This window comes from Cyrtonyx montezumae, unplaced genomic scaffold (assembly GCF_038088225.1).
Source record: "Cyrtonyx montezumae isolate F1298 unplaced genomic scaffold, pur_monq_1.0 scaffold_32, whole genome shotgun sequence".
NCBI classification, from domain to species: Eukaryota; Metazoa; Chordata; class Aves; order Galliformes; family Odontophoridae; genus Cyrtonyx; species Cyrtonyx montezumae.
This window is the reverse complement of record NW_027072037.1, coordinates 576,290-589,625: the sequence shown is the minus strand read 5'-3', so window position 1 is coordinate 589,625 and position 13,336 is coordinate 576,290. Positions and strand designations below refer to the sequence as shown.

General features: G+C 38.7%; 1 protein-coding gene across 1 annotated transcript in view; it reads right to left on the bottom strand.

The window, feature by feature from the left end:
* The window catches only part of MINDY4 (MINDY lysine 48 deubiquitinase 4), a 72,538-nt gene that overhangs the window by 24,978 nt on the left and 34,224 nt on the right, over window positions 1–13,336 (bottom strand). The window contains exons 12-13 of the mRNA XM_065744846.1: window positions 12,997–13,062; window positions 12,319–12,386 (exon numbers count right to left, since the gene is read on the bottom strand). Coding sequence (XP_065600918.1) covers window positions 12,319–12,386; window positions 12,997–13,062 — 134 coding nt within the window. The remainder of the gene's footprint in view (window positions 1–12,318; window positions 12,387–12,996; window positions 13,063–13,336) is intronic.

Genomic DNA, 13,336 nt, shown 5'->3' with positions numbered 1-13,336 from the left:
ATACTGGTACACTGCAAAGGCTATAAACGAATGTTTAAAAAAGAAGGGAAGAGCCCCTCTGTTAAGAAAAAAATAACACAAAATAAAATCAAGGAAGTGGCACCCGTTCTTTATTTCTCACTCTCCTCACTTACCTGCTAATTTCACGAAGTTCTGAAAATGCACATGTAACTCAGGTAATCATGCACACAAAAGTCATCAGATCTGCTGCTACAGGGCGTGAACACAGTGTAGGAAGTATCTGTATCTCAGAGGGCAGATCTGATGTGAAAAGCAGTTAAGCTATCGGAGCATTCAACATTGCTTCGTTTTCCAAAACAAATTATCTTTCTTCTTGAATGTAATATGTCCCTCTGAGATGAACACATCAAGCAAAGATGATAAACCAGGATCTTCTAAACCACAGTGACCTTATGTTTAGCAAATGGAGCTGAATAGTACACAGTACGAGAGGGCACAGGCTTCAGAGTGGGAAAAATATGACAGTCATTTTATTAGCGCCTCATTTTTCAGCAGACTCACACTTAACCTTTCCTCTCTTCAGAGACTTTTTTAAAAATAGAATCACCAAGGTTGGAAAAGACCTCAAAGATCATCCAGTCCAACCATCCACCTGCCACCAATATTTCCCCACTAAACCATGTCCCTCAGTATAACACCTAAGCATTTCTGAAACACGTCCTCGGTCGGTGACTCAACCTCCTCCCTGGGCAGCCCAATTCAGTGCCTGACCACTCTTTCAGAGAAGAAATTGTTCCTAATATTCAACCTGAACCTCCCCTGGCACAACTTGAGGTCATTCCCTGAAGTTTGCATTTAGGGGCATGCATTTCTGAAATGCTTTGATTTCCTGGAGGAAAGGCAAAAGACAAGACTGGGAAGACGACAAAGCTCATGTGCCTGTTAGGTAAAGATTGGCCATTTTTTTATATCAAAAGAGGTGCAAACTGATCCTACCTGTGCAACTTGGTCTAGGGAGCCTGCTTTGGCAGGGAGGTTGGACTAGATGATCTCTAGAGGTCCCTTCCAACTCCTACAATTCTGTGATTCTGTAAAGATGGATGCATTATCTCAATCCAACCATTCTTGTGTTCTTCACATTTCAGAACGGGGAGAGAAACCAGTATGTCCTGAAGTTAACTTTCAGAACCTTAGATTATCTAGATCAAGAAACTACTGGGAAATGCATTTTCCCCGTCTGGTGAGTGTAAAGAAGCCTCCTATGGCCTGGGTATGGCTATCCCATCATCATACACCAAAGTTTGAAAAGGTAACTCATGCTCACAAATATACCAGTAGTGTGGGCAGACTGAGTATATATTTTTAGTTTACAAGCTGAGAAATGTGGTTGCCATAGAAATAACAACATTCCATAGCCAGCTTTAACAACAGACTGTCCCTGCTCAGACAAGCCAACTAAAAGCAATGCACGAACGCTCACACATTAAGTCATAACATCAATCTGCTTTAACTTATAACTCAACAGAAATTAAACACTCGGATTCCCTAGTTTACATTTTCCCTCTCTTGCTTTCCTCAGCAGTAGCTCTTTTAGAGGAGAAAATATTACTTTGGAAGAATGCAAAAGAGGATTTCAAGGACAACAATGGTGAGTTGATCTCATGGCATGTCATGTTGCACAAAGACAGAGCAGAACCAGAAAAAAGTTCAGAGGTCCAGAAGATACCCCGCCAAGAAATGGAGTGGCTTTCTTATTCTTATCTGTACAGACCATACAGCTAAGAAAGGAAACAACTAATGTACAACAGAGGACCATCAATTTCTCAGTGACAAGGAGATCAATAAGGACCATTTACTCAGTGCTTTTCAAACCATGAACCAGGCAGCAATCTGTAGAACTACCAGGCAAGCAGTTCAAGAAAACAAAAGCTCATTCACAGGGCACGTAACTACACTGGGGAAATCATTGCCACAGAATACCATGGAGGCCAAAAGAATAAAAGGGTTCAAAAAGCTTAGCTGTATTCGTGGGGCACAGGTTCATCAAGGGCTAATAAACACGCAGTCCGGATACAACTACCAGCTTAGGAAGTCTCTGAATTACCTACTATCGGAAACACAGAGAAAATACCAGCACAATTATTGCCCTATATTCACTTTGTTTCTTATACAGTCTCCTTCAGCAGCCACAGCTTTCCACTCTCAAAGATGGAGTACCAGGCTAGATGGACCTTTAATCCTAAACAGACAATCTTATTAAATGCACATCTCAGAAATTTGTCAGAGCAATTTATATTAGCCATGGTATGGACTACAGCTGGGATAAAGCAGAGTTGCAGATACAGGGAAGAAAGGAGAATGATGTTCTCTGTATCTGTCTGGTAAATGCTGGCCACCTCAGTCTCTTTTAAAAATAATCACACTCCTGGGTTGCTTTCTTGGCTTCCCATACTTTTCACAGTGGTAGCTTAGGAACCCGAAATCTACTTGTAATTTGACTAGGTTTATTGAGTGACTGATGCATTTTCATATTCTCTTAATGTTGTTCTTTGAATTAAATAATGCTTCTCAGTCCTCCTTATTCACCTAGCCCCAGTCGTTTCCCATATTGTAGAAGGTAGCCACACCCTCTCCCAAAATTTATTTTTCAGGTCTCAAGAGATGAACACTTTTTTGCTCCTTTTATAAGGCAAATTTCTCATTTCCCTGCTCTTCTCTTTGCCTGCACTTCTTCCAGCTTTAATGGGTGAACCAGTAGGTGGCGTCACAATCTTTTACTCCTCCTCCTCCAACTGTTTACACTGATAAAGGCAAATCCAAGGCTATTTCGTATTACTGCCTCAAAGCCCTCATGTGCTCAACTCTTCTTGATTCCTTATCCTGACATTTACAACTGATGAATCCCTACAGCACAGCAGTGAGTCCTCTCTTCATGACCATGTAATTTCCACAGTTAAAATAAATTCTTCTGTTCTGTCTGTTCAAAGCTGAGCCAACTCTTTGTCATAACCAGATTCCTTCTCTCTATTGCCAGTATCTTTCAGTTTTGACTGATCAGTACATTGCACTAGCACACCACTTCCTTTTCCCAACATTAACGATGGGAATATTAAGGAAATTTAATTCCAGACTGATCACTGATGAACTTCATTGGTAGTTTTCTCTATGTCGATAAATCTCTTCTGAGCACCTTTTGTTATCATCCATACCATTCCTAAAAGATCTCGTCGTCACATTAGTAAATGATTTCTCATGTGGCATGATACCAAATGCAAAAAGCTCATCATCTCACCATTAACCGATTTTCTTCTGATGGTTATTCAATTTAGCCAACTTTTCCCCTATTGCCATAAGAAATCTTTTTCTTCCATACCCACACCCTACCTCCCTGCATTGTCCACTTTCCTGTTTTGTGGACCCATGCTGTTTACAGGATTCCTTAATTCTCTTAATAGTCACAACACTATCTGTCTTAATAGTCACAACACCGTCTCTTTGCTATCTGTGTAAATTCCAGTTCTTTTCCTTTTTACTTTTTTTCCAATATATCAGTCTCTTACACAGTGAGATGTCAAAAGAACGAATGCACGGACCTAAAACATTTGCTTTGTTCACTCAATTCTTCCCATTTTTGGTGAATTCAGTTTCTTTTTCATTGGTTGTTTTCCTTCCAATAACTTTTGATCTCTGTTCTTCAGTGCAGAAAACTTCTTTCAGCCTAATTCAACTCCTTCCCTCTGTGGTCATGTTGCCACTTGGGATGCATTCCATATCTAGCAGATATATCTTCCTTATCTCCAAATCTTATTTGACAGATGTGCATGTTCGTGTTTAGTCACACCCTACTCTCTTTTATCTTGTCTTCAAAATCCCATTCTACCACCCTGTCTGGCTTTTATCACTTAGTCTCTGGATCCTCTTTTCCCCAGGTGTAGCAAGGTGAAAGTTCATATATCAATATATTCCGCTGAATATCCACTTTCGAAAGAACATTAATCACAGCTTCAGACCTTAATCCCTCACTCTCCTTCTGATATTGTCAACAATATGTCTGTCTCACTTATTGCACCCCTCTTCTTGTCTTTCTTTGAAGGATAAATTCCCTTGGTTATTGCTTCTTAGCAGAAGAAAGTGAAATCTGTGCTTCATTAAGATTCCACATAAGTAAAGCAATATTTGCCCAGTGAACACTCAGCTTGAAAGACCTCTGTCCAATTCACACAAGAGAACACCAAAGGCATGAAAGATCCAAGTGATTATGAACTGTATGCAATCTAGCAGAAGGTACAGAAGTTCACTTACTCAAAGAAACAAGGACTGGTGTCTTCCCTAGCAACGACTGGATCCCACACAAACTCCCCTGCTTGTTGTTTTTCAGTAAATCTACTCTCGTGCTTCCTACACGTCACAAAGTCACAAACAGGTGTTGGAGAGATCTGGCACTCTCCAATATATATTTTTCAATTAGGTCAAGTTGCTTAGTCTTTTACATTGCAACATAATTAACAGCTGTTTTCCCTTAAACATAACTGCTTATCTTTTTCCAACACCAAAAGTGGTAAAATATATGATGTCATAGATGACAATAAGCAATGAATGAAAGCTGGTCACGCACGTATTTCCCCTTGCTGAAGGTCTCCCAGGTATTCCCAAGTGGGGGGAGACTGGAAACTGGTTCATAAATAATATTTATTTCCATCAAGAACTGAGTATGTCTATGTGACTAGATCTTTCATGTGAACTTGTAATTGCTTTTGCCATTGGGCAAGCCACATGGTCATTTCACAAAAAGCCTTTCGTCACCAGCCAAACTACATGAGAAGATTTTAAAATGGGAATAGGTGCAATTTAAGGGAACTCTAAATTAGAGATTGGCTCTGCAACAGGAAAAGGTGTCTGTTGAAGAAAACAGATGGAGAGCGGAGGACTATTGTTCCACCCACAGTTCATGAGCCAACACAAAATCCTTTTATTTTTTATGTCCTATGTGGTTGAAAGTGGCTAAGTGTAAAGTAACATGTGAGGATCTGGGTTATTTCACAATGATAGAGCTGGGCAAGGATACAGAAGAAAATGTCTCGATACAGATCATTACAACAACGCTTATCTTATTCCTCTCTCAATAAAAATTGTCTTACAGAGCAAAGACAGTCTAACTTTTGGGCCTCAGCCTTTTTCTCTGTTTGACAGAGGGCTTTTGATCTTTATTAACATTCACAGGTATTGCCATAATATAAATACATTGTGTAAATATGCATATATAACAGAATATCTCACAAGCTGTTCTACAGAGACAGGAAAAGTGAAGACAAAATTGCTGTATTTAAATATTTATATACATATACAATTTGTCAGCACACCAAAGCAAGAAGATTCTTGGCATGCGACTTGCAATCGAACAGTTATAGATGCAAAGCCAAGTTGGCACACCGTGTGTTTGAGCACACTGCATGGCATAGTAATGACAACTGTGCAAAACACTTCCAAGATCCTCTGAGGACTTAAAAATCAGATTCTTAAGACGATTAACATACATTTAGGAAAGCATATTAGTTCTGCAAATCTGCGTAGCCGGAGAGGGACTGCAGCCCTGGACTTTCTGTCTATGTGAGGGGTGGGAAGGAGATGATCTTGAAGGTCCCTGTCAACCCAATCCATTCTACAGTTCTACCAAGTCTAATCAAGTCAAAATTTCTCTTTCCTGTAACGTGCCAAGTGCAGCTGTGCTTCATTTATTCTGAAAGGGATATTTTTTGAGAGGAATAGGCCTACTGGACAGACATCAACACAATTTGTTGCTTGTTTTTATTACAAGGAAGGAATAGAATGAGAGAGAGAAGTCCAGAAATACGGCACCACATATGACAACTGAGTGCTCAAGAATGGAGAACAATGCTTGAATTGCATGATTCCCCTTAGTAAGAGATTTGTAAGTGCACAGATGATTTCAGAGAACAATATACATTTAATTACTAATAATTAAGAGCAGAATTACTAGATTTCACAAGGCCTAGCAATCATTATCCCATTAAATTAAAAGGCATCAGCATTTGAAAAGAAAATCCAAACCAAAGAAAAAACAATCCCCAAAAAACAACATGGGAAAAAAAAGAATGGAAAGGAAAAAAAAAAAAAAGGCACAACACCAAGACTTGCTAAGTTCACACAAGGAAAAAAAAAAGCAAAAATCATTTTGAAATGGGTCCGTACATATTTCTGAAGAGAAAAGGCTACAGCAGGATAGTTACTAGAGTTATGGTATCACAAAAAAAAAAAAGAAAGAAAGAAAGAAAAATGCATGGGCTCATATTTTCCTAAGTTTATAAGTGTCCAGTATTAATAAAGCACTCAGCCCCCTCTCAACTTGGTTAACTGCATTTTTTTTTTCTTAATAGACAGTGCCCTTGTTTTCTTTGTTCTCACACAAACACTTGAGAGAAAAAAGTGAAAGATAACCAAATGGCCAGTGCTGACTACAGCACTGCATTTGCCATCTGCTATCAGTAAATGATAAAATTATCCATGCACGAGACAACAAAAGAGACTGCAAACACTGCTGTCCTGGCTGTAGTGGTCAGCATATTTGTGCATGGCATGAGTCTGTGCTTCAAGCTGAGTCTCTGCTTAGTTCATGATGGTAGCTTGATAATGGCAATATGCTGTTTTTCCACAAAGAAATTTAACCTAAGGCATTTTCTTAGCTCTCCTAGGTTCTAGTAAAGAGAGCTTTATTCAGTAAAATCATTACATTGATCAGTCAAATTATGACGATGAAGGTGTCTGGTTGGTAAGAGGGGGCTTTTTTTGATGATGGGATAAAAAACAGCCACATCCCAATACACCATTATCAATGCTTTTTTTCCTGATAAGCACATTCAGGAGGTGCAAAGTGCTAGATGTGAAGGGATGGTCTCCATGTGAGCTTACAGTCTGCTTTCTAGCTCAGCCATTCCCAGGTAAGAGGCAAATATCTTGCAGCTCTGAAGATGAAGATATAAGTATTTTTCACGTTCAGAAAGATCAGTCCCCAGAGCTAGTATAACAACTCCACTGTTTTTTAATTCATCATTGGTTGTTTAAAAAAAAAGAGAGATTACAATTGTTAGCGACCAGCATTCCTTCCTGTACCAGAAACAACAACACGTTCTGAGCAACTTCCTCAGGAATTCTCACTCCTCTTTGGCCATTTGTTATCAGTTCTACCAACGCTGGTCGTTAGCATGCAAAGTATGACAAACTCATTAACGAAACCTACAGAGCAGTGCAAAACTCTGCCATTCCTGGCTCTGTGTGCCCCTTCCATAAAATTACTTTGAGTTTCAATGATTTAGAGCAACTGCCCAACAGCTGGCTGTATTTCTGGAATTTCCATTTACGAGAAATAAATCAGAAGCAATGTGAAAATCATAAGTCAGGCCAAAGCCAGGCTAACCCAGCACCCTGCAAGCAGCAGAAAGCATCAAGGCAGAGCAGAAAACTGGGGCACAGAGAGGGCTTATGAGAAACACGCGCCTTCCCATCACTAGTCTAAATTTATGTGAATCTCTTTATATGGCTGACCTCCTCATCTCTTAGCACTGAGAGTTACTCACACTGTGGACTAAGATGTAAGCACAGTTTGTTTTAAATGTGAGACTCGATCATTTCTGTGACAGGTAAATTTCTGGACTCGGCAATACAACGTACATTGTTCCTTATCCAACTTCATTAAGGATCTCTACACTTTTATCACATCCAAGCTGTCCATTTCCAATACTGTAGAGAAAAGAATTAATCTGTCCTCACACAAAAGCTTCTCACAGAATAACAGAATCACCAAGGTTGGAAAACTCTTCCAAGATCAACCGTCCTGCTACCACCAATATTTCCCCACTAAAACATATCCCTTAGCACCACTTCTAAACATTTCTTGAACACCTCGAGGACGGTGACTCAACAACAATGGGAAACTTTCTAGTTCATGTCTTCCCAATGCGTTAAAGTTCTACTGTTTCTTTACTGACCCGAGGAGACAAGACCACATTTCTACAAATACATTACAATGATTTTATTCTGTCCTCTTATCACTCTAACTCCCAATACATTTCTTCTTTTTTAGATATCATAGAAAACCAGAGTGATATTTTCAAAGGTAAACACATGACACAAGACGAATGAATTACAATATATTTTTCAGGTTTTTTTTTTTTCCTTTCCTTTTGGTTTTTTGGGTTTTTTTTTTGAGCATGAAGGGAGCCTAGAAATATTTCTATAGAATCTCAATGAAGATTACACTCAGAATATCAAGAATCTAAGAAACAGAAGTCTAAGCTAGTCAGTCTCTCTTCAAAGTCAAAGCAAAAATATAGGCTAACAGCAATTCATCCCATCTTTCCTGACACTTATTTGGCAGGATCACAAGTACACGCTGTCTTCCATCCTCACACATGTGGGAAGCACCTGCCCTCAGATCTGACTGCTCTAAGGAAGTGTCTATCACCTAAAAGCTTTGAGGTTTCATGACCCTGCGCCCCTTTTCAGATCAGTTCTTGATGGGTTGAACAGCACTTGGAACTCCTCTTTCATTTAATACCTAATGATAGAATCACAGAACTGTAGGGGTTGGAAGGGACTTCTAGAGATCACTGAGTCCATTGTCTCACCATTTCATCTACATTCAGTGTTCTGTCTTTTAAGGTATTATTAATGATTCCCCACCAAGCAAAATTATTTTTTCTTCTGTTTTAAACTGAAAGTTCAATTCACGGAACTGAAAATACTGGGAAGAGAAAGAAACATTTCAATATTCATTAATTAAAATGCCCATCTTCTTTTTGTTGAACCAAGTATACATCTTCGTTTTGTTTCAGTTGGACACATCTCTGCATCTTAATACTGTTTTATGATAACTGGGGTTCAACACAATTATACCATCAGCCTTCTATTTTCTTATAAAAATGTCAATTAATTATAGAAGAGCAATGTACCAAGTGACCATGACTGCCAGCGCTGAAGGGACAAACTGAAGCATTTTATCTTTATTTGAGAAACTGAAATATGTCAACCTCTTAACAAAAATTAGAAGGTGCGAGCAAAAATAAGGAACATCAAAACTTGGCATTTCTAATTTTTTTTTAGAAACATTTTTACTCTTAAAAGGCTGAAATGAAAAGCATCCCAGAAAGATCTACTGTAGGTGAAAATTCCATTACCTAAAGCAACTCTCATTTGTCTTCAAATATTCATCCAGAGCTATTCCAGGTATGTAAACAGTTACTTAAATGCCTGTAACACCCACTAAATGGTACATATTTTTGGATGATATGAGCAGAGTGATCTGGCTCGATACTTGTGATATCCTAGAAGTACTATGACACAACTATTCAAATCTATTACTGCAAGTTACTGAAGTGAAGCTTGGTTTGCACTTCTAAAAAAAATCTTAGGCAAAGTCTGCAAACACATTCCACTGTATCTAGGAAGAGAGAAAAATCTATTTAATATAAACAGAAAATAGGTACTGATGTGAAGGTGTTCATGGTCAACATGTCACCCAGCAGGACACCCAGGTCCCCCTCCTCAGAGCTCCTCTCCAGCAGCTCATCCCCAACCTGTACCGATGCATGCGGTCATTCCTCCCTAGGTGCAAGACTCTACATTTACTCTTGGTAAACCTCATCTGGTTAAGCTTAATTTAGACTTGAAATGTAATCACAGATCATGGACTGGCCTTGTCATAAGGAACCTCTTAACAATGCAAAGGTGATTTGAAAAATAACCTCTTTGCTTATATTATTAAAAAGTGTTTACCATTTTGCAACAAGTAAAGCAATGAAATCAGTAGCAATTAGGAACACAGCTGCTTCTGAGAATTCTCCTAGGTGACAAACTCTTGCTCAAATACCTTTAGTGATATATACCCCTCTGCTCTAAGTAGCTTGGAAAAATGAGAGTAATTACATGTTTTATAAAATTATCACATCATTCACATCAGAGTGGAAAATAGGAGCTAAGTCAGTGACATGCAGTGTTACTGTAAGCAAAAGAAAGAAAATGTCAGCAAAACAAAAAAGAATAATACATCTGTAAATGCTTTTAGGTACTTTAGTGCTTGAGCAATTGTATAAGCAAAATCAAATCAAACTTGTACTAAATGGTTATTTATTTTCAAGACAATGTAGTGATGCAAGAAATAAAAGCACTGTTCAATTTACAGACATCAAACCTGTGCTGCTTCCAAGTGCAGCTGCTCTTTTCATGTCAGCTGTCATTGCAAGTTGTCAAGGAACAGCTCTTTTCACTTGCAGATAATTCTATAAGATTGTTACAGAAGTGGAATTTGACAAAAGGAAGGAAGCTTTCAGATTCTGCTACACTCTGAGATTCACTGTACCACAGAAATCCATTTAATATGTTTAAAAAGAAAAAAAAAGAAAAAAAAACAAAAAACACAAAACCAAGGATGCACAATCGTGCTAGAGCAAGCCTCAAGAAATGTCTAAAAAACACTGCTTTAACTGCTACCCCTTAGAGGTCAGCATATCTATGTCAGCAAATTCAGACTAGATTTACTTATAATCATCCAGAAATATCTTCCTGATGTATTCCATACTATAGCCTTTATCATTATCATCAATGGAGAGATTGGGGCATCACAAGTGAGTGATTCAGCCCTGCCAAAAAGACAGCTACCTGTAGCAGCCCTCACATCTGCTTTCAGCTGTTAAGACAGAGCATTGGCAACTACTTCAGAGCTGATGCCTAAGCTGGAGTCACTTATATCAGAAGGGGTGGAGTGATCACTGCCACTTTGTTTAACAGAGTCAATACCATGTTTATATATATGCATGTGTGTGAACACACATAGAGGAGACAGAGAGAAGGAGACAGAAAATGTGTAGCAGTACAACAACTAACAACGTTCAAAATAAAAATTAACCAAGGCTACCTAGGGTATCAGATATACTACAACACATGGGACAGTTTCTGCTAAAGAACCAAGAACAGCAAAACATAGACCCATGGAATCAAGGAATCAAGAAAGGTTGGGTTAAAAGAGTCCTCCAAAGATCACTGAGTTCCAGTCCCATTATGTGGGCAGGGTTGCCAACCACCAGATCAGACTGCCCAGAGATCCATCAGTCACGTTGTTTCCTGAACTGATGAAAAGGAAATTATTAGAAATCTCTGAAGTCTGCTATTTTTAATTGTGTGGAGAAACTCTGGAGGCATTCAAGGAACGTTTAGATGTTGTGTTGAGGAACATGGTTTAGTGAGAACTATTGGTGATAGGTGGACAGTTGGACTGGATGATGATGTAGGTCTTCTCCAACCTTGGTGATCCTATGATTCTATGGACAGACAACATCTGGAAGCACTAGCCCATTTTGTAATCTGGATGGATCCATTCTGTGGGCAATATTTTGACTGAACTCACTCTAGACAGTATGTAGGAAGTATAAGGGATAGGATAAACATTGTTTAAGCTTCAATGATTAACATTTGGTTTATCACAAGGAAAAAAAAACATCTAAACATTGCAGAGAAGAAGCAAGAGTGGTGATTCTTCATCTATTTCAGGGAAGCAAAAAAATACTGCAATATATCAGACAAAAAGATGCTCCACTAAAGATGGGAAAGTATCAATCACCATACACAACCCAATTGTAGTGTGTCAAGCAATTCCAGAGCTCTGTTCATTCAAACTTGAAGAAGTTTGAAGAAGAAAACAAATAACCAAAGGTAAGCTTATAGGCTCTATATCTGTTACTTATAACCTTTTTATACACAACTACCATGAGCCACTTGGCAGGGGGACCTGAGTAAGTGTGGCTGTTCCTACGTTATTAACGTCAGGATGCAAAAAAAATAATTTGCAGAGATACTGGCTGAACAGCAAATGGGACACAAATTTAGTCACGAAGAAACTGAGCCTGGAATTGAAACATTTTCTACTCATCAACAATGAGATACTTAAAGAGATTTTTTCAAGAGCAGTGGCAAAAAAATAAAATCTTCCATCATTAAAGTGGGAAGAGAGAAGCTTTGTTACTGTAAAATATCCCTCCTCTGATAGCAGAAGACAAAGAGTAGATGAGCTGATAGATACATTTTGTCCTTACCTTGTGTTTATGTCCCATATCCCTAATTCCCTCCATATTGGAGACACCATAAAGATCTATCTGAAGTCTAATCTCCAACTCACAACAACAAAAGACAAAATTAACTGCAAATCACAATTGTAGCATCTGTGTATTTATCAGAATAAACATCAGGGCACTGAAAAAAGCCAGAGATTTAAGTATACCATGGCTGCTTTTTCACTTTGCACATCTTGTTTGCTTTGAGTTCATGAAATTAAGATACAAAGGCACTCACAGGTTGATAGATCTTGATAAGATGACAGACACGGTCAGAAGGATGCACCCATAGGGACCAATTTCAAACTGAAAAAGAAAAGAATTTTATTTACTTCATTGCACACATTTTTAAGTCCAATCTTGAAGAAATGTAAAACGAACTGAAAGTGGAAATGGTTCTCAATTATGCTAAAACAGCTTTTCTTTCTGCTCTGCTTGTTAAAATGTAACGTGTGTGCTGGAGAGAAATTATCGCTCTCCACGACGGCCTGAAAGGAAATTGTGGCGAGGTGAGGTCTCTTCTCCTTCCTAACTAGCAATACGATGAGAGGGAATGGCCTCAAACTGTGTCAGGGGAGGTTCAAGTTGGATATTAGGAACAGTTTCTTCTCTGAAAGAGTGGTCAGGCCCTGGAATGGGCTGCCCAGGGAGGTGGTTGGGTCACCGTCCCTGGAGGTGTTCAAGAAAAATTTAGATGTTGAAATGAGGGATGTGGTTCAGTGAGGAAATACTGGTGGTAGGTAGATGGTTGGACTGGATGATTTTGGAGATCATCTCCAAGCTTGGTGGTTCTACAGTTCTGATTCTATGAATTCTGTCTTTAGTTGGCTGTCAGAAACAGTGTTGGAAATTACATTCAGAAGCCATCAGATTAAACTGTTAAATACATAAAGATTGGCAGCTGAACACATAATACCTGGTGAATATTCTGCTGAAGAAGTACAATCAGATCTTCGTACCTTGTGGCACTATGCAGGATTAGCTGGGAGGAAATAAAAGAAGGAAAAAAAACACCTGAAACAAGAGCAATTCATTTTTAAAGGTGGCAGCTGAAGGAAAGTAGGTAGAATTTTAAGTCTGACTAGAAGCTTTTCAATTAACATAAAGCAGTATAAAAATCTAAGGATGTCTACCTCTTACTGCTGTTACTTGGCTAAATGCTGTATTGTGGTTAAATGCTGCCTCTTGCTGTTTTTAAGTTCATCAAGCCCTCAGCCTGCTTCAATTTTATGCAATGTAAAACAATTCTCAGGACA